The sequence below is a fragment of the Meles meles genome, chromosome 1 (assembly GCF_922984935.1).
Source record: "Meles meles chromosome 1, mMelMel3.1 paternal haplotype, whole genome shotgun sequence".
Classification (NCBI taxonomy): Eukaryota; Metazoa; Chordata; class Mammalia; order Carnivora; family Mustelidae; genus Meles; species Meles meles.
In genome coordinates, this window is record NC_060066.1 from 181,017,389 (window position 1) to 181,044,702 (window position 27,314).

At 45.3% G+C, this 27,314-nt stretch overlaps 3 protein-coding genes across 7 annotated transcripts in view; 2 read left to right on the top strand and 1 right to left on the bottom strand.

Moving 5' to 3' along the window:
* GPBP1L1 (GC-rich promoter binding protein 1 like 1) overlaps window positions 1–7,630 on the top strand; it is a 61,105-nt gene extending 53,475 nt beyond the window's left edge. For all 3 annotated transcript variants that reach the window (XM_045997436.1, XM_045997440.1, XM_045997430.1), the window contains exons 8-12: window positions 1,928–2,068; window positions 2,909–3,067; window positions 3,765–3,889; window positions 5,542–5,644; window positions 6,727–7,630. In XM_045997436.1, coding sequence (XP_045853392.1) covers window positions 1,928–2,068; window positions 2,909–3,067; window positions 3,765–3,889; window positions 5,542–5,644; window positions 6,727–6,879 — 681 coding nt within the window. In that variant the 3' untranslated portion in view covers window positions 6,880–7,630. The remainder of the gene's footprint in view (window positions 1–1,927; window positions 2,069–2,908; window positions 3,068–3,764; window positions 3,890–5,541; window positions 5,645–6,726) is intronic.
* Window positions 7,631–9,937: 2,307 nt separating this feature from the next.
* On the top strand, window positions 9,938–13,530 carry CCDC17 (coiled-coil domain containing 17). 2 transcript variants are annotated; one of them, XM_046019789.1, is made up of 13 exons: window positions 9,938–10,077; window positions 10,115–10,249; window positions 10,327–10,547; window positions 10,646–10,808; window positions 11,026–11,109; window positions 11,200–11,318; window positions 11,560–11,676; window positions 11,912–12,033; window positions 12,161–12,264; window positions 12,442–12,645; window positions 12,804–13,014; window positions 13,088–13,198; window positions 13,422–13,530. In XM_046019789.1, the coding sequence occupies exons 1-13, from the start codon at window positions 9,938–9,940 to the stop codon at window positions 13,524–13,526; spliced, it is 1,836 nt and encodes a 611-aa protein (XP_045875745.1). In that variant the 3' UTR covers window positions 13,527–13,530. The 2 variants fall into 2 exon arrangements, with proteins under 2 accessions (XP_045875745.1, XP_045875751.1); XM_046019795.1 differs by having other exon boundaries at window positions 10,115–10,247; window positions 10,352–10,547.
* A 1,118-nt stretch (window positions 13,531–14,648) lies between these two features.
* The window catches only part of LOC123950953 (nuclear autoantigenic sperm protein), a 45,279-nt gene continuing 32,613 nt past the window's right edge, over window positions 14,649–27,314 (bottom strand). The window contains exons 5-15 of one of the 2 annotated variants that reach the window (XM_046019478.1): window positions 26,642–26,751; window positions 24,934–25,944; window positions 19,828–19,907; window positions 19,344–19,429; window positions 19,154–19,227; window positions 17,984–18,172; window positions 17,700–17,866; window positions 16,974–17,030; window positions 16,806–16,883; window positions 15,998–16,126; window positions 14,649–15,517 (exon numbers count right to left, since the gene is read on the bottom strand). In XM_046019478.1, the coding sequence (XP_045875434.1) occupies window positions 15,437–15,517; window positions 15,998–16,126; window positions 16,806–16,883; window positions 16,974–17,030; window positions 17,700–17,866; window positions 17,984–18,172; window positions 19,154–19,227; window positions 19,344–19,429; window positions 19,828–19,907; window positions 24,934–25,944; window positions 26,642–26,751 (2,062 nt within the window). In that variant the 3' untranslated portion in view covers window positions 14,649–15,436. The remainder of the gene's footprint in view (window positions 15,518–15,997; window positions 16,127–16,805; window positions 16,884–16,973; window positions 17,031–17,699; window positions 17,867–17,983; window positions 18,173–19,153; window positions 19,228–19,343; window positions 19,430–19,827; window positions 19,908–24,933; window positions 25,945–26,641; window positions 26,752–27,314) is intronic. The other variant, XM_046019484.1, reaches the window with a different exon arrangement.

A 27,314-nucleotide genomic window follows, 5' to 3' on the forward strand; every position in this document is an offset into this window, starting at 1 on the left:
CATGTAACACTCTGGTGCAAACTTTCCATACCACTATGGCAAAAACGCGAGTTGGAGTGTCCTGAGGTGCCAGTGTTAAAAGAAAGACAAAGCATCTGATAACCATCTACAACTCTGGGGAAGCTAGGGAACTATCATCTTTGATAATGAGCCTTACATAAGCAGCCATCATTTGGATTTCTTTCTTTTTTTTTTTTTTTTAAGATTTATTTATTTATTTATTTGGCAGAGAGAGAAATCACAAGTAGGCAGAGAGGCAGGCAGAGAGAGAGGAGGAAGCAGGCTCCCCGCAGAGCAGAGAGCCCGATGCAGGGCTCCATTCCAGGACCCTGGGATCATGACCCAAGCGGAAGGCAGAGGCTTTAACCCACTGAGCCCCCCTTTAGATTTCTTACATTGGTGCTAGAAAAAAATTAATCTCGATTCCAGTTGGGTCGTTGTCTTTCTTATCTACTTGTATGTTCTTTTTGGAGACACTACAGAAAAAACAATACTACATATTACTTGAGTAACCTTAGACAAATTATGTAACTTCCATAACCTTAGTGTCATTTTTCTGTAAAAAGCTGACCTAGGGGCGCCTGGTTGGCTCAGTGGGTTAAAGCCTCTGCCTTCGGCTCAGGTCATGATCCTGGGTTCCTGCGATCGAGCCCACATGGGGCCCACATCGAGCCCACATGGGGCCCACATCGGGTGCTCTGCTCAGCAGGGAGCCTGCTTCCTCTCTCTCTGCCTGCTTCTCTGCCTACTTGTGATCTCTGTCAAATAAATAAAATCTTTAAAAAAAAAATGTTGACCTAATAATTATGCCTGATTGGGTTAAGAATGAAAATGGTATGACAATCATCTGGTAAACCCCAATTATATTAATTCCCTTCCTGAAGCCTATAGTATCTTCTTTAATACAACAAAGAAATTCTTTTCACTCAGATCCTTCTGTTGTCTTGGTGGCTTCTCAGTTTTAATTGTTTCATTCTGGAAAAATGGACATTTTTCACTTGCTTCAGCTTCACTCCATTGATGTGCTTTATCTTTCCTGTTCTCAGATAATGTGATTGACTCAGAGTGGGGCATGCCTGAGTGGCACAGTCGATTAACCATCCAGCTCTTGGTTTCGGCTCAGGTTGTGATCTCAGGGTCATGGGATCGAGCCCTGAATCAGGCTCCACGCTGAGTACGGAGTCTGAGATTCTCTCTCCCTTTCCCTCTACCCCTCCCACTTCAGCTGCACGTGCTTGTTCTTTCAGTCTCTCTGTCTCTCAAATAAATAAATTAAATCTTTAAAAAAAAAAAAAAAGAATATTCTAGTCGCACTACAGTGCGCAGTCATAATTGGGATTAAGGCCAGAGTGACAGAATGGGTCTAGACCCCACAAAGCCAAGCAAAGAAGGGACCAAACCAGAATTGTCTAGCCATTTATATTGCCCACCCTGGCCTAGAAGTAGCTTCCTGTCATTGAAGTTCTTGGAAAATAGCCTTTTTCTTTTTTATCTTTTTTCTTTAAAGAATCAGGATTACATCCATGGTTAACAAATATGCCATAAAAAGGGAGCATTTTAGGGTCCAGTAAGTTTGAGAAATGCTGCCTCTCAAATTCACATGTGTTTACATTCACAAATACTATAAATGTAAAGAAACCTGTTGAAGTTTACTCACCTCAGCATCTCCCACACTTAGCTGAACTAGAGCTCTCTTTTTGAGAATTCCTATTAATATCCCATGATACTTCTGGTTCCCGTCTGCTTTTATCCTTCAAGTGCCTAACCTCAGGAAGAGGTTGCATACCTCCCAGACATGTTAAGATGGGTAAGCTCTAGGAACTCATGTTACCACGTGACATTTTTTTTCTTTGCTTTATGTGATCTTCCAGGCTGAGCTTCTGTCTCCATACTTGTGCTGACTGATTTGTTCTTTCTTCCCATGTAGCCCAGTGCATGGAAAGCTAACAGAATGGAACACAAATCAGGATCCCTTTCCTCTAGCCGGGAGTCTGCTTTTTCCAGTCCAATCTCTGTTACCAAACCAGTAGTACTGGCTGGTGGCACAGTTTTAAGCTCTCCTAAAGAGGTGAGTGAAGATAAGGCCAAGCAGCCTTTTCTAAAATTGTCATTTCCCATTTACTAAGGTATATGGTGTGACATGTAAAGCTCTAATTCCATTTCCTTTGTAGCTATGTTTAGCTCAGTCATTTCTTTTTTTTTTTAAGATTTTATTTATTTATTTGATAGAGATCACAAGTAGGCAGAGAGGCAGGCAGAGAGAGAAGGGGCAGCAGTCTCCCCGCTGAGCAGAGAGCCCGATGTGGGGCTTGATCCCAGGATCCCGAGATCATGACCCGAGCCGAAGACAGAGGCCTAACCCACTGAGCCACCCAGGTGCCCCTAGCTCAGTTATTTCTTCACTAGTAATTCCCATTTGCCTCCGAAGGTGGGCTGTAGCTGAGTGGAGTAGTTGCTCCGTGGTAGACTGGGGTCAGCCTGTGGTAGACTGGCATGAAAGATCAAAGAGGTGCTGTAGGAGCCATACAGTCTCCTGCAGGAGCCTTGCAGAGCTGTGGGCGTCTGGGTGGCTCAGATGGTTAAGCATCCACCTTGGGCTCAGGCTGTGCTCCCAGGGTCTTGGGATCAAGCCCCACATGGGGCTTCCTGCTCAGCGGGGAGCCTGCTTCTCCCTCCTGCTCGTTCTCTCTCTGTCTCTCAAATAAATAAAACCTTTAGGGGAAAAAAATGCAAAGCTGAAGTCGGTTTTTTTTTTTTTTTTTAAATGAAAAGGGGAGTTTATTTTTGGTAAAAGAGTGATAATTAGGCTTCCAAATTCTAGAGATCAGTACCATGTAAAAGTAACCCAGAGAGTCCCCAGTTCTTGCTGTTTGCTGTCAGGAGCAACCTGTTTGTGGTGTTTGCCCAGAGTCCCTCCAGCACTACTCCTCCGATTGAGATCAGCTCCTCTCGCCTGACCAAGCTCACCCGCCGAACTACCGACAGGAAGAGTGAGTTCCTGAAGACTCTAAAGGACGACCGGAATGGAGACTTCGCAGAGAACAGAGACTGTGACAAGCTGGAGGATGTAAGAGCATAAGGTTTTTCTGGGGCAACATAAGGGTTTTCCTGTGTTGCATATGTACTTTTTTTAAAAAGTCTGTAATTGGGGGCACCTGGGTGGCTCAGTTATTAAGCATCTGCCCTTGGCTCGGGTCATGATCCCAGTGTCCTGGGATCATGCCCCGCATCAGGCTCCCTGCTTAATGAGGAGTCTGCTTCTCCCTCTCCCACTCCCCCTGCTTGTGTTCTCTCTCACTGTTTCTCTTTCTCTGTCAAATAAATAAAATCTTTAAAAAAAAAATTTCTTTTTAAATGTCCCTTAAAATGCTTTCTTAAAAGCCACACCCTATAATTTCCAGGAGTCCCAACATTGGCCATCTGTCAAGTGGCAACTCCTAGCTACAAGGGACTCTAGAAAGGGGAACTTTCTAAAGCTGAGCCCAGTAGTTCTTGAGTCCAAATTGTGAAGGAAGACAAGAGCACTGATACCGAATCCGTATCCAGTAACACCTACCACCATTGACAGCCTGAAGTTAGGCTCCTAAGCAGGTGGTGTACTTGAGAAATCCTAGGACGGTGAGCAAGGCCTCATTTTTGAATGGGGACTACCTGTGCGCTGAAGTTCCCTGGAGAGCACGTCACTCGGTTCTGACTCTTCAATCTTGCAGATTGTGTATCTTGCCACAAAGGGTTATTGAACCAAGTGTCTTTCCTTCTTTCAGTTGGAGGACAACAGCACACCTGAACCAAAGGAAAATGGAGAGGAAGGCTGTCATCAGAATGGTCTTACTCTCCCTGCAGAGGAGGAAGGGGAGGTCCTCTCACACTCTCTGGAAGCAGAGCATCGGTAAGTGAAGATCAGATCCCGGGGCATGCTGTGTATGGCCTGTAAGGAGCTTGAACATCCTTAAGATGTCTCAGGTGGAGTCTGACCTGCAGAGAGAAGTGTTCTTGGGCACCATAACCTGTCCTTTCTTTATGCCCCAGCTTGCCTGTTGCGCACTGGGCATTCCCTTACGGGTTAGCTTTTTCACAACTTTTCCTCTGTGAGAGTTTCATGTAGTTTTAGTTTCAGATTCAGTTTATGACTCCATTTGGAGAGGGGAACCTATTTCCTAGGACTAGACCCTCCTAACCCAAGTGAGCCTTTATCAGACCTCTTTAAAAGGCCTTGGGAGGGGCACCTGGGTGGTTCAGTGGTTAAGGATCTGCCTTGGGCTCAGGTGGTGATCCTAGAGTCCTGCAATCAAGTCTCATGTCCGGCTCCCTGCTCAGCAGGAAGCCTGCTTCTCCTCCTCTCACCATCTCTGTTTGTGTTCCCACTCTTGCTGTGTATCTCCCCCTGTCAAATAATTAAATAAAATCTTTTAAGAAATTTAAAAATAAGGCATGAGACCCCCCATGGGTGGAGCTTGTTCTTTAAATGAGGGCCTTTAACACAGAGCCCCAACTATTTGGGCACCTGGGTGGCAGATGGGGCCTGCCATTTGTGGCAGTACCTTCCTGAAAGGAAGTTCCTGTCCTGAAGAACTTCAGTTCTTCAGTCAGCAGGATCATAAAAGTATGAAGGAGACCACAATGCCATGAAGTTGAAAGGGAACTTAGGTACATGTGGAGATGTGCTGATTTGCTTACAAGAGACAAAAGTGAGTTGTGTTTTGTTTTGTTTTAAGATTTGAGAGAGAGAGTGAGTTGGGGGAGAACCAAAGAGAGGGGGAGAGAGTCTCAAGCAGACACCCCACTGAGTGTAGACCCCTATGCAGGCCTCGATCACATGACCCTTTGATCATGACCTGAGCCAAAATCAAGAGTTGGCCACTCAACTGACTAAGCCACCCAGGTGCCCCCAAACTGAGATTTTGGGGCACCTGGATGGCTCATTTGGTTAAGCATCTGCCTTCAATTCAGGTCATGATGGCAGGGTCCTGGGACTGAGTCCCTCGTCTGGCTCCCTGCTGAGCAGGGAATCTGCTTCTTCCTTCCCCTCTGCCTGCCATTCCCCTTGATTGTGCTCACTGTCTGTCAAATGAATAAATCTTTAAAAAAAAAAGAGCCCTTTACATTTTGGCTCTTATGCAGCCTTAATTTCTGCTGCTTTTATCTCCTCTCTGTAGCTCTTATACCCTGTAAAGAGCAACTGTGGAGATCCCTCATTTAATTCAAATACCTAGGGAGCCATAATTAAAGCTTATCCCACCGGGAAGGGGTGAGGATCCTGGAGTCGAGCTGTGTCAGGCCCCACACTCAGCAAGGAGTCTGCTTGAGGATTCTCTCCCTCTCCTCCTCTCTTCCTGCTCTGTGTGCACACGCTCTCTTTCTCTTTCTCTCTGAAGTAAATAAATTTAATTTTTAAAAAAACTTGCCCCACTGGGAAGAAAAGAAAAATCCCAAGTGGGATACGATTGCTCCTGGGCAAGTAAGTTTTCTCTGGAAAGTTGTGGTCTTCCCACTTAACACTTAAAGGTGTCCTATTTTCTGTGCCTCACCTCCCTGTACTAGGTTATTGAAAGCAATGGGATGGCAGGAATATCCTGAAAATGATGAGAATTGCCTCCCCCTTACAGAGGATGAGCTCAGAGAGTTCCACATGAAGACGGAACAGGTATGTCATAAACCTTTCCTGGAGACCTGTTAATGATTAGGAGAGAAAGGAACAGGGCAGTCGTTGCCCTTAGAGAGCCTCAGTTTAGTGTGAGAGAAGGACCTTGGAAAAGAAAATAGAAAGTAAGTTGTCATAGTAGAAATACAGAGGAGCGAATCATTGCTTAGGCGACAGGGATTTCCAGTAGTGGATACAAAAACTAGGTCAGTAGTTAGCAGATTCCAGAAAGTAGTATGTTCTTTCATCCTGGCAGCTCTACCCCCTCATCAGAACCACAAGGCTGTGTTCCAGCGTAATGGGCCAAGCCCTGGGTCTCTAGGGAAACAGAAGCAGGCTTATCCCCCCACCGCCCCACCTCCAGCCCTGTGGTTTCCCTCTGATATGCTGGCCAGAGCCAAGAAACAGCCTCTTTGAATTATCCAACAAATGGTTGGCTTCTTTCTCTGAGTGAAACACTGCCAGACCTTGAGATTTATAGCAATGAACAAGATAAATGGAGTTACAGACTTCATGAGGCTTACATTCTGGTGGTATTTATATTTTCTTTACATTTTTACTTCTCCAATTTTTATTTAAAGCACAAATAACAATAGGATTAAGGCCTGTGAAGAGAAATTAAAGCTGACATAGACTCTGCTACTCAAAACTATTCTCTTAATTGTTATCACCTGAGAACTTGTAGATACAGAGAATCTGAAACCCTACCTACTGAATCAGAATCTACATTCTTAAAAAAGATCTGTAAATGACTGATTTGCACTGTAAGTGTGAAAAGCACAGCTATAACAAATCTTGGGGTGGGGGGCGCCTGGCTGGCTCAGTCATTATGCGTCTGCCTTCAGCTCAGGTCCTGGGACCGGAGCCTGCTTCTCCCTCTCCCACTCCCCCTGCTTATGTTCCCTCTCTCGCTGTGTCTCTCTCTGTCAAATAAAAGTCTTAAAAAAGAAAAGAAAAAAGAAATCCTGGCTCTCTCAGAAGGGCCCCCTCTACATTCTGCCTCGAATTCAGTACCGGCCTTTTCCAGGTCCCACTGCCAGTGTAGTTTTTGACGGTTTTCTTTTTTCTTTTCCTGCTAACCACAGCTGAGAAGAAATGGCTTTGGGAAGAACGGCTTTTTGCAGAGCCGTGGTTCCAGCCTGTTCTCCCCTTGGAGAAGCACTCGTAAAGCAGAGTTTGAGGATTCGGACACGGAAACCAGTAGCAGTGAAACATCAGATGACGATGCCTGGAAGTAGGCATATAAATGCTCACAAATCTGACCCAGTAAACTCAGCTTGTGTGTTTAGGGAGTATACAAAAGAAATCGTTCTTTTCCTTTTCTTATGTTGTTGAATACTTCATGCACAAGGGAAAATAATCGTATCCCAAAGAGAGAGCAATTGGCTTGTTTAGCTTTTGTTGTTCTTCCCTGTTAATCTGCTTAATAGAGAGAAGTTTGTGTGATGGGAAAGATTTTTTAAATACACGCACACGCAGACACAGTATCTATGGGGCGATGCACAGGTGGGAGCTGGCAGTGCAGAGGAGACGCCGGTCTGCAGCAACAGCTTCTACTACTAGCCCTTGGGGCACTCACCCCTGTGCTCAAGCAATCATTGTCAATGACAAAGTGACTATTGAAGTTATAATTGTATTAAATTAATGCTAATAATTTGGATATTTTATTTTATTTTTGGCTGCTCGGGTAACGTTAGCCCTTAACCAAGCATACATGGTTTTCTTTTTGTGTTTTTTTGTTTTGTTTTGTTTTGTTTTCCTTTTTTGGGGTACAGCTGTAAAATATTCGGATATAGGAAATGTGTTATTCTTGCAGCCTTGATATTCAGGGTGGATTGTAAAATATAAATTTTTGTGAGATTTCAAAGATTAAGATTATTTTGATAACATTATTTACAGATTTAAAAGATGTGGTTATCACAAGTCTGTTGAAGGGGAAAACTACTGCATAAAATAACTAACTTGGAATAAATATTTTGCATCAGTTTGGATTGTCTTGTGTAAGAAGTATATTTCCTTTAAAGTTAGATGAGTGGATTCTTTGAGGGAAATACTTCTAGAAGTCTGAGGGAAATCTGAATTCAGATACCACTGTTTCTCCTTTTAGCAGATACTTTTTTGATGCAGAAAAACTTGTGCAATAAATTATCAGTAATAAAATCAGAAACCCAAGTTTCCTTCCTGAAACTGATTTTCATTTGCCTGGGTATTTACCAGTTTGCATATTTCAAGGAAGGTTCTATGCCTCAGTTTTCCTGCTAAACAGGAACATGGGAAAGAGTTTAAGCAGCGACCAGTGGAAGAGGCACAGTTTTTCATTCAACATACACTTCCCAGCTCTCCCCATACAGTCAGGCATTTTGCAAGGCTCTGGGGGGATAGGGAATGCCCAGCCCAGTAGGGAAGAGAATAAACCATTATATTAAAAATGAAGCCTTGGGCCAAAATCTTACGGACAAGTGGAAGTTAAAGCAAGCGCGCAGTGACACTGGCACTCTGGCCATCCCTGCAGTGCATGGTCTCTGGGGGGTGTAGCAGTCTCGGATTGTCCTCTAGTGGGAGACAACCAACAGAGTAACAGCCCTGATGGCATGTTAGAGAACTAACTTGTGTCTACAGAAAGGAAAGAGGCTAGAGGCAGAGAGACCAGCATGACATTGGCTAGATTCTAAAGGCTAGGAAGGCAGAGACCCTATCTGCCACACTGAATTACATAGTCTCTTCTGCTGGGGTTACAAGTAGTCCATGTAGAAATGGTGGTTGAAACAGACCAGTAAGAACTGTGTCATATTTCATTGGATATATCTTTTGAAGCATTATGTACTAATAAGAGAACTTGCCGGGTCCGTGGGTGGCTCAGTTGGTTAAGCTTCTCTTGATTTTGGCTCAGGTCTTGATCTCAGGGTTGTGGGATCAAGCCTTAGTCCAGATTCTTATGCAGCAAGGAGTCTGCTTTTCTTTCTCTCTCTCTCTCCCCCGACTCTCTTTGCCCCTCCACCTTGTGTGTTCTCTCTCTCTCTCTCTCTCACATAAATCTTAAAAAAAAGAAAACTTGCCAAGTACGATACTCCATTAATTGTCGGTCCCGATTTCAGTGTTAAGATGTGGGGAAAAAAAAATACATCTTAGAATCAGTGAAATACTGTAAAATGAATTGAGTTGCAGAAGTATTAAACTGGAAATAAGTTGGTTGAGATAGAGATATCCTGCCTGTTTGGGGTTGAGCTTTGCCACTTACTAGCTTTCACAGAACAAATTTCTAAAAATGTGCCCTTTTTCTTGCTTGGAATTAAGCTGGCTGAGATCACATGCTTTGAAACACTTGTAACCTGTTGCTGATCACACCTTGGCCTTAACATGGTGAGGAGGCTGCCCCCGTAAGTCTCTGCCTTATTTAGAAAAGGGAGTTTGTTTTCCCTTAAGGGAGAAACGTGGGGCTCAGAGCTCCTGCTGCTGATGGATGCATGTATTTGGGGAGGTGGCAGAGATCTGATCAGCACAAAAGTCCCCTGCCCTGTCTCGAATGAAGGGCTACCTTTCTATATTTGATTCTTCCATCTGATAGATTCATTGTGTTCTCCCAAAACTTTCATTCCTTGGGCTGTGCTAATTATCTTCCCTCTCCAGACAAAACCCCAAATAAACAGGAATGGGGTGAAGGGAAAACTGCCAGCCTTGGTGTGACTTTGGTTATGCGAAAGGTGTGGTTGCTTCCCAAAGGCTGCAGTACAAGGGAAGGCTTTTCAGCCTAGGGGAAAGACAAGTTTCCTGACAAAGCCTAAAAGGGCAGAAGGCTTCCTCTCCCAGGTGTTCCCTAGAAAGGAGAACACTGTAACTTGGGTAATGTTCACTTGGGCAGAACAAGAATGAACAAAATGATAATTTCTGCCAGAGACTGTTGAATCACCAGTGATGGGGAGGGGGAGAGGGGCCCAGCTAGTCTGGGACGCAGTTGTTTGTTCCCCTTTACATCAGAGAAACCAAGATGTGGTAAAAGGACTTGAACATGCTCATGTAAAGCAGTGGAGCGACTTTGTGACACTTTTTCAAGCCAGGGGCTCCTCCCAAAGGTGACCAGCCTTTCCCCACCCATGCTCCAGACCTGCCTAGACCTGTGGTTGCTGCCCAGGGAGCTAAGTCTCCTCCCCAAACATAAACTTAATCATGTAAACTCAGCAAACTTGGCCTTTCCTCTCTCTGCCTCTGGCTTTGTTTCATCCTTCTCTCCCTTTCCCCTGCTCTCTGTCCTATTTCTTGCAGGTCTTGGCTGTCGTGTCAGGAAAGGGGTCCCATCCCATGGCCTCCTATTCTGGGGAGCCAGGGCTCCTGTCCTGTGGGTCCTGTGACATGGTTTTCCGCTCCTGGACGCTGTTGGCCACCCACACTCAGCGTTTCTGCATTGGCCGTCTGACCCGAGAGGTAACACCCGGAGACCACCCCTCAAAAGGGCCGCCTCCACGGCCACATGGGTGGGTATTCAGTCAACTCTGAGCCTCAGTTTTCTTCACCCCACGCCCTGTCCTGTCGCCAGGTAGTGCCACAAGAACACCAGGGCCTCCCAGATCAGGAGGCCAGCAAATTGGCTTTTAAGAAGCTAACAGAAGAGGTACTCCGGACTTTCCCCACTTGGAAATTTAGCATCCTCCCTAAATCTACAGATCACGCAGATCACGGGTCAGATTACCCCGAACACTGTGGCTGTACCTACAGGAAATGCGACCTTGGATAACAGAGGTCCCCAGGGGATTAGAAGGGTCCCGGAGCCAGACTGAGGCGCAGACTCTGGGCTGCACCCACGAAGCTGCTGGAAGCCCCAGCGAGCGGCTTCGGGCGCTGCAGGGGACTCACGCAAAGCGGGTGGCGGAGGCGGAGTCACAGAGCCGGGCCCTGGAGAGACGCAGCGAGGGTGAGGGAAAGGGACGGGGGATAACGGGCCCTCCCTGCCCCAACACCTTGGCTTTGAGTTTGTCCGATCCATTGCGACTCCATCCCTTAACGCCTCAGAACTGAGCCAACGCCTCCAAGGTTTGGCCCAGACCCGGGGCGGAATATCACGCCTTTTTGGTCTGGAGAGGGAGCTTCGAGAACTCCGAGCAGAAGCCGGGCGAACGCGGGGAGCTCTAGAAGTGCTAGGGGCACAAGTTCAGCAGCTACAACCGGAGTCCGGGTGAGACCCGGCGCGGGCGAATTCGAAGCGCGGCTGAACCCGCCTGGGGCCGGGGAGGGGGCGCGGCCTGACCTGAGGGCGGAGCCATGGCGGGACGCGGAAGGCGTAGGCGCCCACACAGCTGGAAGGCCGCTGGCATTTGGTAGGAAAGGGGCGGGGCTGCCGGAGGACTGGTCTCCGAATCCGCAACAACACGCTGCGTGTCCCCCTGCCCCAGGGCCCGGCTCAGCGCCTTGCGAGAGGCGGAACTCTGTTGTCCGGTGCTGCGGGCCAACCCAGGGACTCTGGCTGCCGAGATCGGGTGAGGTCCCGGACCCGGGTCGGCAAGGGCGAAGCGCTGATCAGTTCTGGAAAGACGCTGCTGCATTTTTGTCCCCTGCTCCCTCCCTAGGGCCCTGCGTGAGGCCTACATTCGAGGCGGGGGCCGGAACCCCGGCGTTCTGGGCCAGATCTGTCAGTTGCAGGTGGAGGCATCAGCTCTGGAGCTGCGGCGGTTGCGAACCCGCAGAGGTGAACAGGAGGGCCTCTCCGAAGCGGTGGTCTTAATTCTGGGAGGAGAAAAGGGCGGTTGAACGGGGGGCGTCTTTGGCATGGGGACCACCTGAAGGTGGAAAACCTGGGTGGTCTTTATGGCAATGGCTAGAATGTTACCTGACAAGTCCGGCCTTGTCCATAGAGACCTAAAGCTGGAATTCTCTGCACAGCTGGTTACCAGAGGTCGGAGGTGGCAGGTCGGACTCTTTCATTACAGGAAAGGGGGCAGGTGCCGCCCTGGGGGAGCTTCTAGTAGTGGAAACCGAAAACCGGCGCTTGGAGGCAGAAATCCTGGCCTTGCAGATGCAGAGGGGTGCAGGCCCTGCGTCCTGGGGTCAGCGTGCACCCTTGTCCTACACCACCTAGCTCTCCCCAGCAGGCTGAGTGCAGAGGAAGGGGTTAGAGGGGCCGTGCATGGGGAACGAGGCGCGTTTGTGTCCTGTCCGTCCCTGCCCTCGTGCATCTCCAGGTGTCCGTGCATGTGGGTCCGGCTCTCAAGGAAAGGTTGTCTCAGCCCTGTTCTTGCCGCGTCCTGCTCAGAGATGCCCTACTCTTAACTCTGGTCCCAGGGCCTACGGAGCCTCGAACTTTGGTGAATCCCAGCCCATGCCTGAGAAGGAGGGAAGATCCCCCGCGCCGCCTCCCGCCGCCAGTGGCTCCCCCGCTGCCGCCCCTTCCACACTCCACAGGCATCCTATTGAGTGGCACAGAAGAGACCGTGAGGACCCAGGGGCTGGGGACAGGGCCACTCTGTTTTGTGTAGTTGGGGAAGCATGGGCACCAAGGAGGCTTTCCGCAGGAGTCAACTCTTACCCCACCCACAGCTGCAGGTTCCTGGAACCATGACTAAGAACCTAGGTCTGGACCCATACTTCCTTCTGCCCGCCTCTGACGTTCTGGGCCCTGCACCCTATGACCCTGGGTGAGGCCTGCTCCCTCCTTTGACATTCTCTGTGACTTGGTCATCACTTCTGATTAAGCAGACCCACTAGGAAGAGCTAGGGTTGGGGAACAGACGGGGTGAGGGGCAGGGATGAGGGGACAGGTTTCATAGGAGTTGAGGGTTGTATAGATGCCAGCTGAAACCTGTGTTCTTCAGGGCTGGGCTGGTCATTTTCTATGACTTCCTTCGGGGCCTTGAGGCCTCTTGGATTTGGGTGCAACTAATGACTGGCTTGACCAGAGATGGACAGGACACAGGAGGAGCCACGGCACTGCCCCCAGCCCTTTGCTTGCCCCCACCTCCAGCTCCTGGGCCCGTGGGCAATTGTGCCATCCTTGCCAGCAGGCAGCCTGTACCCAGGTCAGTAGATAGAGATTGACTTTTGATGCTTTTTGTCACAATTGAGTCTTTTCCCTCATCCTGCTGAGTTTCCCCATCTATATACAGGGCCACTGGCTGAGAGCTGTCCAAGGAAAAGAATAGTTCTGACTTCTGACGTCTTGTGTTGCTTGTTCTAGGCTGCCACCTTCAGCATCAGTATCCCTAGTCTGTGAGCTACAAGCCTGGCAGGGGCTGGCATGGACTAGGGAACCACAGCCAAAGGCTTGGGCCTCACTAGTGCTATTTGACCGGGAGCAAAGGGTGTTAAGTGGCCGTTGGCGTCTTCCACTTCGGGCCCTTCCTTTGGACCCCAGCCTTAGCCTTGGGCAGCTGAATGGAATTCCCCAGGTAAGTGTGGAGGACAGGGACTGGACCTCCTCCCCTCCAGGTACAGATGCAGTACCATGTCATCTCTCTCCAGGTAGGTCAGGCTGAGCTCTTTCTGCGACTGGTTAATGCAAGAGACGCAGGTGTCCAGACACTGGCAGAGATCAGTCCTGCAAGTGCCCAGGAGTACCAGTACCCACCTCCGGTGAGGGCTCACCTAGCGCTAGGGATACCAGTGTGGTGTGGTTAATTGCCAGCATGTTCCAAGCTCTTTCTGCAAATTAATTCCTTTAACTATCATACATGTGTTAGGCAGACTATGTAAACAGATGAGGAAATCAGAGCTTCACAGTGAGGCTCACTTGGTTTACCTTAGGTAGTTAAGATATAAACCACTTGCTAAAGATACACTTCTCCCTCTTCCACAGATGTCCAGCTCACCTTCACTGGAAGCAAGCTTCCTTGCCCCAAAAGCTGGCTTTGTTGACCCCCCTCCTCCTGAAGAGCCCCCTCAGCAGCAGAGTCAAGGATAGATGGTTTGGGCCCTCATCATGGTTTTGACCACCACCGCCGCTTCTTCCTGAGTCTAGGAGAATGTGGGTGGGCATTACTAGCTTAAGAGGCTCAGAACTAGGACTTGTTGCCAGACCTGCAGCTTTACTACTCCACATTCTCAGAGGGTCTAGAAGCAAACACCAGATACAAGCTCAAGATAGATCTAACCATAGCTTTACCACCTTCCACAAATATGTGGCCTTTATCAGTTTTCCTCTATAAAATGGATGTGAGGATTAAATGGATATTAGGTATTTTCAGTATTGCCTGGAATATAAATTCTTTGAAAGCACAGGGCACTCTTTAATTTGTTAAAGGAATGTCATCAATTTCTTTTGGGGGGAGAGGGGCTAAAGCCCATCTTTTTGCCACACTTCGTTCAGGACATCCTCTGGGAAGCCTTCCAGACTATAAAGGTCCCCATTGAACTAGGAGCACCCATAGCTTCCACACTTACAGAGGGTCACATGTAAAATCTGGCTGAAATTTGATATTGAGTCCCAGTGCCAGAACCCAGTGTCAACCTTTCAGTCAAAGGCCTAAAATCCTCAGGACGTTCCCATCTAGGGCATCTATCTTCAGGAAGTTCAAAGCCAGAGATTCTGTAGCTATGAGTTACCATAACTAGCCCAGAAAAATTCCAACCATTTTCTCTGCTATCTATTTAGGAAACAAAATATCAACTGGAAAACGGCCTGACACTGGCTATTCAACGTGGCAGATTCTGACCTACTGTCTACCTAGTGCACCGAAGTAGCCCTCTGAGTGGTCAGAATTACCAAATCCCTTTAGTCATGTAGGGCAGACACAGTTTGGAATTCAGATCCAAACAGTAACCTGTGCTTAAGAGGTTCTTAAACTAAGGGTCAAGGCTGAGGCAGCTCAGGCAGGGAGGGTCTCCCACTTTTAGCCTTGCACTCTGTACATCAGTGAGGTCCCAGTGGGATGGCTTTAGTACAAGTATCCTGAGCCCAGCACCCTGACTACGCAGCCAGAACTGGTGGGCGTTTCTGCCTTTCAACCCCACATCCCACATTGAAATGCTTCAGGTAGTTCAGGATCCCACTGAAAGATCTTTAAACACAAGTCCAGACCAGGAGCATTTTTTAGCATCTTTATTTGAGAAGTCAAAACTGCAGATGGGTAACAATTTGGATTCAAGTTATAAGATATATTTCAGCCTTTCTGTACAGAAAACAAAACTCCACCAGCCAGCCTCCCCACAAATTCTTCCAACCACATCCAAAGTGTCCAGTCTATCTCTTAAGCCACTTTCAAACCAGAAAACTCAATTCTCTACAGTTAACACACCAGTTTTCCTCAACAATCACTCCCCCCTCCCACTCCTCCTGCACAAGTTTTCTTCAGAGTTCTTTTTCCAGAATTATTGACCCTCAACTGGAGACTAGGTGGGAACAGTTATCACTTAAAGCCTGGCTCAGGCAGTTACCAGCTCACGAAGTCCACCGAACAGTCTCAGCACCAAACAGCAAGATCTTTACCAAGTCTGGTTTTTGTAGCCCCCATCAAGGGACAGCACCACTGAAGGCTTACAAGACAGTGGAGTTCAGTATTTAAAATGGGGAAAATGTAGCACCACTAGAAAACAAAGGGCCGGTGGCTGTGCTTGATTTGATCACCTCCATATTAGACAGGAGCTTGGATGGGAACTCCCAACAGAGATCAGTACAGAAAGGGGCAGGGTGAGTACCTTTGACCCAGAATGCTCCAAGGCACAGAGTCAGCCAGTATTTAAGAAAAAAATCATCAAAGCCTCAACCTTTGCTTACAATCTTTATTGAAGTTATACAAAAAGAATCCCCCCAAAGTGAAAAAATACATTATATACAAAAACTTTCCCTCAGGAGGAAGGCTCTGCGCCCTCTCTTTAACATGCAGTGCTTTCAACTGTAGCTCCGGCCTCCACTGTCCCCTCCACTGCTGCCCGGCTTTCAGCCTGATTTTCAGCCTGGAAGATAAATAGGGAGCCTGGGCATAAATGACCCTAGTTTCAGCCCTTCTGTCTTATACAATCAAGCAGGCAGAGAAAGTGAACAGGTCTCCTAAAGCCTGCTTTTTGCTCCCCACACTCCTAACAGGATGATTACCGCAAAATGTGAGGCCATTTCCGAAAGTCTAACAGGGCTGACAGAGCCAGTGTTCCCACGTTACTTGGAAAGGGAGCAAGCAGAAATAACCCAATGGTTTTCCCAACTAAGTGCCTTCTCATACATTTGTTAGAGCAGGACCTGTGGTATGTATATAGCTTCCATTCATCAGTGAGACATCCCACATTCCAAAACCAGTTCCCTGCACACTGTTTCTATGAGGGCTGCATTCAAGTAATCCAAACAGGCTCAAGGTGAGGAACATGCACTTAGGACTAGTTTCCCAGGCCCTGAGAACAAGGGGAAATAAACCAAGAGTCCAAGCCCTCTTAACTGCCCACCTCCTCCTCCATGTTTTCTGAAACTTCATTTCCACTGGAGACGGCATCCCCACTGCCTCCATTCACCTCCAGCTCTTGTTTGGCTTTCTTTGCATCATCTTTCCGGGGACTCTCTTCCTCTGGTTTCCTCTGAAGATAGAATTGGGAAGGCTTCACAAATGTGCTGAGTTTTTCAAAGTACTGCAAAACTTAAAAAGCCCTTCGCTCCTCTCCTCCCCCACTGCTGCCACCCCATGGTGCAAAGATCCGACATCAGGATCCATGCCTCTCCAGGTCTCGCCCTAGGCCACAGGAAGCGGACGCCAACCTGTGCTCAGTACAATAAATTGGTCAGCAGCAACATACCAGTCCAGCCTCTCTAGGGGAAGGGGGGGGGAGTAGATCTGAATAGTAACCAAACCCCAAGTTTGTGAATCAGGAAACAGTCTCCCACAAGAGAAAAAAATGACTGTAATTATAGGCAGAAGATGGGATGCCACAAGAGTTTAAGTATCAGCAGGTCTGCTGCTGAATGACTACTATCAAGGAAAACCTGCCAGCTTCCCAACTGATCTAACCAATTATCAAGAAGCTTTCCTGACAGTCCTGGGCCAAAAGAGGCCTGGAAAACGGTTAGAAAACATACTCAAGTGAAAACTACCTTCATTCAAATCCTCACCAACTTTGCCAAATGAATGTCTTATTCACCAAGTATTAGGGAATGTATGCCTGGTGTGTCATTTGAGGGAAAACAAACAAAACAACAACAACAAAAAACCAACAAGAAGCAGACTGGAAAGAAAATGGAAATGACCACATGTAGATTTACCTTCTTTCTGACAAGGTGGGAGATATCAGTCACACAATTTGATGAGGAAGCACCATCTGTTGGTTTTCTACTGGCAACCTTGACAAAAAGGACTCTGTTAGCAATGTAGGACTACACAGGACACACACGGGCCTAATACTAAGTGACAAAAATCTCCTGAATACTCACCATGGAGACTGAAGTGCCTCCTCCACCAGGAGTGAAACCTGAAGTAGAGCTCTCCACCTGTGCGGGAGGTGACAGACCCAAGTGGGTCCCAAGACAGAACCCACCAGGTCACCTACACACCTACAACAGGTGCCTACCATCCAAACAGCTGACCAAGACCTCAAATTCTAGTGGGCTTCCACATACCAGCAGTATCATCCACCCCCTCTACCTGCACCTGCCACCCCCAAACCGGGGGCTTAGGCTCAGTGTAAACCTTAAATTAACCCATCCGTATCATATCACCTGTGGCACAGAAAGCTCCCTGACATTCCAGCAGCCAATCAATATCTTGCTATCTATACGGAGGAGTTCTCAGAGATGATAGTAATAGCTTACATTTGTTAAGCAAATACCATTTGTACTGTCAGAAGTGTTTTAACATAAAGATACTATCCCCATTGTACAGATGAGTCAACTAAGGCAAAGAAACATTAAGTAACATGCCCATGGTCGCACGTAACAAGTAGCAGATACAGAACTTAAACCCCGTCTGGCTCCAGAGTGTATTCTCTTAAGCATTATACTACTTGATAGGGAAACTAGATAAATTCTCACATTCCTTCTAACCAGCAACTCCCTGGAAACCGTATCACGGTTCCTAGACTAATAGAACACAATACCATGATGCCTTCCAACAGTATCGAATGTGCTATTATCAAAACTTTAAAACGAAACCAAACCAACCAGAGTTGCTTTCAGAGCCAATTCTGCTACATTCCCACTACGCTGGGACTCCTTTGCATCTTCTATCTTCTCTCTAATTTCAGGTAGCAGTTCCTTCAGCTCCTCAATTTCCTTCTCATATTCAGTAGATGATCCTTCAGCCTCCTTCATCTGCTCATTTAGTACAGCTACAAAGAACAGGCTGAAGTGATCAGTAACAGTTACCACCAAAGGATCCATTTTGTTCTAATACTGTCGAACTGGAGCTAGTCAAGCTTATCGTCAAGTAGCTGATGCTCACTCACCCATTCTTTTCTCAATGACTTCAATAGATTTGCTGAACTGTGCCACTGCCTCATCATACTGAGAATTGTACCCATAGGCCAAGCCCAGCTGGTAGTGGGTCTCTGCAAGGAGCCGATCGTGCGCTTCCAGGTACTGCTCCTGCAGGTTTAAGCAAGCCTGGAACTCCTCCACAGCTTGGACATAATTCTCTAATGAAGGGAAAAAGAACAGCAAGCAAATGGACAGCACTTAATATATAATACATCTAAATTTTAGACCATTCTATAAGAATGCTCTCTTGTTTTGTTTTTATTTTATAAAGATTTTATTTGACAGAGACATACCAAGAGAGCGAACACAAGCAAGGGAAGCAGGAGAGGGAGAAGCAGGCTTCCTGCCTAGCAGGGAGCAGGAGGTGGGGCTCGATCCCAGGACCCTGGTACCCGAGCCAAAGGCAGCTGCTTAATGACTGAGCCATCAAGGTGCTCCTGCTCTCCTGTTTTAAATTACATTTTCTTTCTTTGTAGCATTTCCAGGATGCTGGACTATACAAGTACCTAACGGGGGCGGGGGGGGGGGGGGTGCGGGGCGGAGCAGAGGGAGGGGAATCCCTACTGAAGAGATTTCAGAAGAAATTCTTCACTATTGTAGGAACTGTAGGAACTACAGGAACCCAAACCCACTCTCCTTTTAAAGCCAACTGCCAGGGTTGTTGAGGAGGCTCAGTCAGTTAAGCATCTGCCTTCAGCTCAGGTCATGATCTCACAGTCCCAGATAGAACTCCCCATCAGACTCCTTGCTCAGCAGGGAGCCTGCTTCTCCCTGTCCCTTGGCCCCTACCCCTACTCATGCTTTATAATAAATAAAATTAAAAATAATAATTATTCCTTATCTAATAAATCTTTTTTATTTTTTAAGATTTTATTTGACAGACAGATATCATAAGTAGGCAGAGAGGCAGGCAGAGAGAGAGGAAGGGAAGTAGGCTCCCCGCTGAACAGAGAGATCATGACCTGAGCAGAAGGCAGAGGCTTAACCCACTGAACCACCCAGGTGCCCCAATAAATCTTTTTTTTTAAGCCAACTGCCCACCACTGAAAATCGATCAAGCGGAATTTTAAGGAATTAGAGGAAGAACTGGGGGGAGGGACACACATTAAAGGAAAGAGTAAAATGGAAAATGTTATTACCAGATTCAACACTAACTTCTCCAAGTTTAAGATGGGCCTGTGCAGCATAAAGCTGAGCTTCCTTTGTTTCTTGCCTGAAAGAAGGAAAAGATGATCAGAAACCTTTATCGCGTTTGTCCAAACCTAACCGATACTCTACTTCCAAGCTCCAAACTCCCAACCTGAGCCTAGAAACATCAAAAAGTGTTACCTTTTAAAAATGATCTTTGCTAAATCCAGCATATCCCAGGCAAGCTCTAGATTCCCGATCTCCTCCTCTTCATTTTCTTGAGGAGACTAAAATGTATATCCAAATCATTGGTATTAGGCAGAAGTATAAGACAGATACATCTTCAGATCACAAATCTAAATGTATAATATAACACAGCTTAAAAAAAAAACCAAACCACATGATACATTACTTAAAATTTGGACTTTCTCCCTAAAATCTACAGAATGGGTCCCTATAATCCTTCTATCCCAAGTCATCACCTTATGTCAGTGATAGAAATCTAACAGCGACATGGTGAGTCCCATTCTAACATCCTCGGATTAAATGGATCTGTGTATTCTAGGCACGAATAGGGAGTCTCCAGTCTCTAACCAAGAAATGACTATGATAATCATGCCTACCCTAGTAAGCTAGAATCCTTCAGTAAGAAAGCAGATGATGATACTGAAAAATAATAATTTACCTTATTTTCCAGAAGTGATTCATTTGGTGTTTCTTCAGCCTTGTCATTTTCTTTATCCTCCTCTTCTGAGCCTTCAGTTTCTGCAAGCAAAAATTCCTCAGTACTGAGAATACTAAGGATATCTTCCTTCTAACTAGTCAAAGATCCCAATAAATGCCTGTCAACCTATATTCTGAGGTAGAACAGGCCAGATGCTGTCAGTTAATATTTGAGCTGAATATAAATATTAAGCCAATAATTAGAGTCTAGTTCAAGTGTAACCTAGATTTAGATTGTATAATCTTACAGTGTGTCTGTGGTTTACACCTTCAGTGATCAGAAGGCCATTTCTCTTCTAAGTCAATCTGGATCATTCAGATCAAGACCAATTAACTACTGTAGTATTTTATTCGCTAGAAGCTCCAATCTACTTAGCCAGAAGCAGTTGGAGAACTCCGTGTTCCTGGTGTGTTTAAGCAGCCATTTGTTATGTAACACTAACACGCTGACAAAATACAAAAAGTTAAATCACCCCAGTCCGTTCAGAGCAAGAATGCTCAAGAGACTAGCTTTCCCACAACACAGCTGTGGAGAGAAAAGCGTAGTCCTTACCAACTCTCACCAATGAGCATGCCACAGACTCCAGCCAGCTCTAGCATGTACAGAATTGAGTGAGCAGTACCATAACCAATTGTTTTACTCCAATGTAATGTTAAAATCTGCAGCCATATTGACACTCTATTTCACCATACTGACATACGTTCTCAAGTCAACTGCCATTAAGGACAGGCTGCTAATAGATAGCTCTACGCACCAGTTAAAAGTTCAGAACGTCATGTAATTAAAAATGGGCTTTTGGGGGCACGTGACAATTCTTGAATTGGGTATACTGTGCCTACCTCTGCCATCTTTCATTAAACATTTTTAATACAAGCAAAAGAGCTCAAATACTGTCTCCAGACAAGCTACTATAGGAACATAAATATGCAATTAGGCCTCAGAGCCATTAAGTCAGTCTAAGACTTTTATATTCAGCAATACTGCTTTAGAATGGGCATAGGCACAGAAAATTCCTAAACATTATAAATGAGTGAGACAATCTAAAGTCCTATAAGAAGGGCACCTGGCTGGCTCGGTTGGTGGAGCATGCAATTCTTCATCTCAGTGTTGTAAGTTCTAGCCCCAAGCTGTATGTAGACATTACTTTAAAAAAAAAAAAAAAAAAAAATCCTCTAAGAATCAGTTACAAGTTAATTGACCTCTATAGCAAACGGTTTTTATCAAATGACTCACTTTTCCCCTGTTGACCATGTAATTTAGTGCTTCTGAAATAAATACCCATCATCATACATCAGTATCTCTCTGTAACCAAATTTCCAAGTTATTTGTATACTTAGTACTCTGGCAGACTAGATAGGTGGTATTATTAACTTTCACAATGAAGCCCATTCTCAAGGAGAATTCTCAAGACGGGTGAGGGAAATCTATGAAACAAACATTTTACCTTCCTGATTGTAGGAAAAATTGACAAAACATATATTGTTATTCTGTATTCTTAAATTATCTGGTATCTGTTCCTACGCATACCAGAATGCCAGGTGACATCTAATTTGCCATAAAACCTGAGTTTTATTAAATCAAAATTTTAAGTTAAAATTTTTACGATAATCTGAGGAAAATACTGATTTCCCTTGAGAAATCTGTACTGCCTTCATGGAAGGGTGAAGAAAAAGTGAAGTTAATGAGGAAGCCATTACTTTAAAAAACACTTTCCAAGCTAGTAACCTATACCTAGGTATTATTGGGAATGCTCTGATGTCCTGCGTGCAGTGATCTGTTAGAATATTTTCCAAGCTTCTTTGAAAATGGAATCTTCTTTGTATCATGCCTATTACCATCCTTTGGAAAAAGGGAAACAGTTTTATATCATTTCTCTGATTTGTTGCCTATTCAAATGTTAAGGGCACAGAATAGCACAAAGAAGAAAAATTCCTCTTAAAGACAAAGACAATCTCTGCTGATTCTCTGGGTATTCTAGCACTTAACAGGATTAAGTCAGGTAAACACTACAGATTGACTAGTATAGTCTGTCTAAACATGGCCAAGCTCTGTGCCTACAATTTTAAAAACTCTGTTCACTTAACAATCAGACCACTTATCTTTATTAGGGCTATGTACAGCCTGAGAGGTGGTAGAAAATGGGATTTTAAGAGAAAACCTCAGGGGTGCCTGACTGGCTGAGTCAGTAGAGCATGTGACTCTTTCTTTTTATTTATTTATTTGACAGAGAGATCACAAGTAGTCAGAGAGGCAGGCAGAGAGGGGAAGCAGGCTCCCCGCCGACCAGAGAGCCCAATGTGGGGCTTGATCCCAGGACCCTGAGATCATGACCTGAGCCGAAGGTGGAGGCTTAACCCAGACTGAGCCACCCAGTCACCCTGAGCTTGAACTCAGGGTTGTGGGTTTGAGCCCACATTGGGTGTAGAGTTCTTAAAAATAAAATTTAGGCGTGCCTGGATGGCTCAGTCGGTAAGTGTCTGCGTTCATCTCAGGTCATGATCCCGGGCTCCTGGGATCAAGCCTGCTCAATAGGAAGCCTACATCTCCCTCTCCCCCTGCTTACATCTCCCTCTCTCACTGTCAAATAAAATCTTATTTAAAAAATAAAGATTTTTTTTAAAAAGGAGAGAGAGAGAAAACCAAAATATAAGACTTTTGCAGGCTAATGCTGCCACATATAGAGGAATAGAGTACAGAGAGTCAAAGTTTAGGCCTTAGAGCCAGAAGGCCAGAAGGTTTGGATTACCTCAGCCCTCCCCTTATTGGCGGTGTGACCAGGACAAATTACTTAAGGTCTTTCTGCCATTTCTTCATTTGTAAAATATGGAAAACTGTACCTTCTTTGTGAGTAGCACGGTACCCAGCGCACAAACTAAAAAGAAATGCAACTGATGACTAGGCTTTTTTTTAAGATTTCATTTATTTATTTGAGAGAGAGACCATGAGAGGGGAGAGGTCAGAGGGAGGAGCAGACTCCCCGAGCAAGGAGCCCAATGCGGGACTCGATCCTGGGACTCCAGAATCATGACCCGAGCCGAAGGCAGTTGCCCAACCAACTGAGCCACCCAAGTGCCCCAACCCTAGGCTTTTTTAAGTACTTTAAAAAGAGTGACCAGGGGGCGCCTGGGTGGCTCAGTGGGTTAAGCCGCTGCCTTCGGCTCAGGTCATGATCTCAGGGTCCTGGGATCGAGTCCCACATCAGGCTCTCTGCTCAGAAGCGAGCCTGCTTCCCTCTCTCTCTCTCTGCCTGCCTCTCTGTCTACTTGTGATCTCTCTCTGTCAAATAAATAAATAAAATCTTTAAAAAAAAAAAAGTGACCAGAAGGGCACCTGGGTGGCGCAGTTTAAGAGTCTGACTTGATTTCAGCTCAGGCTGTGATTCCAGGGTCATGAGATCAAGCCCCACGTCAGGCTCTGTGCTGAGCAGAGTCTGCTAGTTTCTCCCTGCCTCACTCTCTCTCTCTCAAGTAAGTAAGTCTCTAAATAAGTGAGTCAGTCAGTCAATCAATCAATCAGTAGTGACCAGAAAGTTACTGCTAGGAGGTGGGGTAAGGGAGAAGATATAAAGTCACCTTCCTCACTGTGAGGTAGGCTTGGGAAGAACATACATTCCTATCAGATCTAGGGTCTGAGTCTAGTACTATGACTTACGGTGTTTGACCCTGAACAAGTAACATAACCCCCTAAGCCTCTATTTCCTCATGGCTGTAAATGGAGTAATACTACCTACTACATAGTATTTTGTAATAAAAAATAACGTACATGGGAGAGCTGTAACAATGCTGCTTATGATCCAACTGAAGAGTTTTTGAACTGGAGAACTAGGACCTCTCTACTGTAGCTTATTATTCAAAGTCGAACTTATAAGAGCCAGCAGAACTTTTTATCTTTAATCACTATCATTAAAGATTAAGACATGGTAGTTTTTTAAAAATTAAAGAATTCAGTTCTGTGATTTTTCCATAAAGAACTCCTAAAACCCAACAAGCAGCCCAATGGTGCTACCATTTAGCCAATTCACTTCTGGTTACCATGCCTGTGCTGGCTGGAGTGCAACGACATGCACATAGGTAGAACACAGTTTACCAGAATGAGCTGCAAATACTGATAGTGGGTCTTTGAAAATCTAAAACTAAACAGAACCCTTAGTCTGTCAATTACACGAAGTGGTAACCATTAACTGGAATATACCTGTGGTTATTAATACCAACGTTAGATGAGCCTTACAGACAGCAGAATCCTCAAATTATAGTACAACTCAAGTCAGACGTGCCAATTATGTAATTGCTAATTAGAGGCTTATACATCTTGATGGAATTGAACCAAGATTAGACCAATAATACTATGCAAAGCATCCACACTTTATAATGTTCTAAGTAACAAAAACTTCAGTTTAGCAGCCAAAGCGAGCATGAAATGGGGGGAAAGCAGCAAGAGGGCTAATAGTTAAGATTTTTTGTTATCTTTTGGAGGGGGCTAATTTAAAACTAATATAAATAAGCCTCGAAACACTTCCTGAAGACTAAAAGTAGAAGAGGGTCACCAGAATTCTTTCACTATGGTTAATGGCCTTCATTTAAATGGCATGCCTGCTTAAGTGTACCAATTCACTGGATTCTACTGCTCTAATCCTGCTTCCTAAAGCAGAGAAGAGGAACCATGTGAACAGTAAATTAAATAATCCAGAGGCATGCAAGTGAACATCCATTCAGCATTCTCTGCCAGCCTAGCCCACTGCTTCCCTACCGACCCCACCAGCCCCCATCCACCTCTATTGGCTAGTATGGTACGAATTACTGATAGCTAGCCAAGTCTCAGAAACCACAGAGAAGCCCTATTTTGCAGTTAGTAAAAAGCGTTAGTTTATAAGCCAGCTGAAGACTTGCTTTTGATTTAACTTGCTCAACTTATCACAATCTTCTTAAACTTTCCCCATTTTCATTTAGCCCTTTCCTAATCCAAAGGCAGACGGAAAATCCTGAATGGAAGGCTGACTTTTACCCATGATTAGTGAGTCAAATCCAGAAATGTACTCCACCCACTGCAGCTCTTGCATATCCCGGTTACCTTCACCCTCTTTCATCTGTTCTTCTCTGTCTTGTGTTTCTTCATTAGCAGCTATCTTAACTTTGTCTTCAGGGGACTTCTCAGTAGCCCCCCGGGCTACCTTGGTCTCAACCCCATCTCCAGCTGCCTCAGACTCTTCTATGGGCAGCTTAGTCTCCTCCTGGCTAGGAACCAACTCTGCCCCGACCTTCTGCTCTAGTCCTGAGCCATCTTTTCTTTCTGTCAGTCCTTCTGCATTAGTCTGTTGTTCAACAGGAGTCTCACCTCCTACGGCTGACAGTCCATTGACTGAACCATCCTTAGGGAGAACTGTGGCCTCCTGCCCAGGCTTCTCAGAGACTTCGGACCCAGCTTCTGCAGCTGAGGCCTCTGCAGCCTCTACTGTCACCTCTGGTGACTCTCCAGCAGGAGGCACTTCTTGCCCTACCAGCTGATCAAGCACACCCTTTCCTGGCTCGTTTTCAGAGGCAGCTACCTGCTCCTTTGGCTCTTCCCCACCCACATCCACTGGCTTGACTGCTGAATCTATAGGCTCTGCTTCTGCCTCCACTGCAGTACCCTGCTTTTCGAGAGTCGTAACAGGCTGCTCTCCTGAAGCTTCTTCTGGCTTCTCCTCTATGCTCACAATTACTTCTCCCTGCTTCTCCTGACCTCCTTTTTCTCTGGATTCTTCTTGGATGTCAGTTCCACAAACTGATTTTCCTTCCCCAGCATCTGGTACTTCCTGTTCTGGCTTCCCAGAAGTGACCTTGGCTTCATTCAGTCCTTCTGGTGCTATTTCTTTGGCCTCAGTGGTTTCAGTTAACTGATCTGGAGTGGATTCAACTTTTTCCTGTAGTTCCTCTGCAGGCTCACTTATATCCATGTCTTCTCTTCCACCCTTCTCCATTTCAGTCTCCTGCTCTTTATCAATTTCAGGCTTTACCAGAGACTGGTCTTCTGGTTTTTTTGCTTCTTCTTTTTCTCCCATGGCGTCATAAACCTGTTCTCTCAACTCTTCCCTTGCTTCCTCTACATGGTTAAAGAACATGAAGCATAAACATGTCTTCGAATTTAGTGATTAAGGCATAAATGGAAACTAAAAATACATTCCCTTTAAACCCTCAAACAGCCTGGCTTAAATTTTAGCAGATGGCCTAAAAATTATCTGCCCCCTTGAGAAAAAGCAAAGGGAAAAGTCCCAGATAGCAGAGCAACTTACAGCAAGAAACCCAAGCTCCTTAAATGAGATACTGTTTTACTTGAGCATTCTGATTATCAATTAGGTTAAGAGATGCCAAGCTTTATAATCTCCTCTAAACATTATAAACCTCCATCTAATATGTAAAACTAACAGCCAAACTCCATTTAGAATTTAACATTTAATTTTCTTAGATACAAAAAATGTAAGAAGACTCCAAAAGCACTGCTGTTAAAATAACTGAGCTGCAGACTTTTAAAAATTTGCATCTAAAAATTATTTAAGGTTGTTATGTATTTAAAATGTCAATTTAAATAACCACATTTATTGGGGAAATTAACTTCCTTTTATAAAACCCTGCTGTCAGCTTCAGTAATTGGCTGTCTCCACTGTAGTCTCCACCAAATGCAGGTATCACCCCAGGCAACTCAGGAGAGACCATCCAGGACAGGGAGAGCCCTAGTCCCATCACTTGTACACAAGAAATATACGTCGCATCTCCTGAACATCACATGTAACTCCACATACCATCTATGTTATCATTATTTTCTACCAGAGATTCGTCTTCTGTTTTTTCTCCTTCCTCCTCTTCCACATGCACACCTTCCAGGGCATTTCCCAACACACCATTCTCCATTCTAGGAGAACAAAAGGAGAAAGCACTAAAGGTATGATGGTTAGAACCTAACAGGTTTTCTAAGACAGAAATTATCTAAGACAGAAATTATAAAAGAAAAGCAATCAAGTGCAGAGAATATAAACTTTATTCATGGAAGAAAAGCAGTGATCAAAACTAATATAAATTAAGGCAGTAAAAGCACTGCAAGAAAAAACATACCCTTCATCCCACCACCTAAAAAGCACGAATGACTCTTGTCAAAAGAACAAGATCAATAATATGTATTTGCTTTACAATAAGGCCATAATATTTTCCGAACTTCACATCTACCCATATTTCTTTAGTTGGCTTTAAAACATTCTGGCAAGACTTGTGACAAATCAGGATGATCTACAAAATTAGAAAACTTACCAGAACTGAGATTAAATGAACCATATAACATTTGCTAGTTTGTATACCCTTAATATATTTTATTCTGGTTAATAAACTCCAGTGGAAAATATGCAATAACTTTCTAATAGTTAGGACTACTGGTTTTATCTATGAGACATTTTCATATACTAGTGTTTTCAAATATCCTTC

Bases quoted from the DNA above. Each gene is read 5' to 3' on its own strand.
- CCDC17 (XM_046019789.1), top strand. From the start codon at position 9,938: ATGGCCTCCTATTCTGGGGAGCCAGGGCTCCTGTCCTGTGGGTCCTGT. The intron at 11,677-11,911 runs GTCAGCGTGCAC...CTCTGGTCCCAG, and splicing joins TGCAGGCCCTGCGTCCTGGG to GGCCTACGGAGCCTCGAACT. The intron at 12,646-12,803 runs GTCAGTAGATAG...TGCTTGTTCTAG, and splicing joins AGCAGGCAGCCTGTACCCAG to GCTGCCACCTTCAGCATCAG.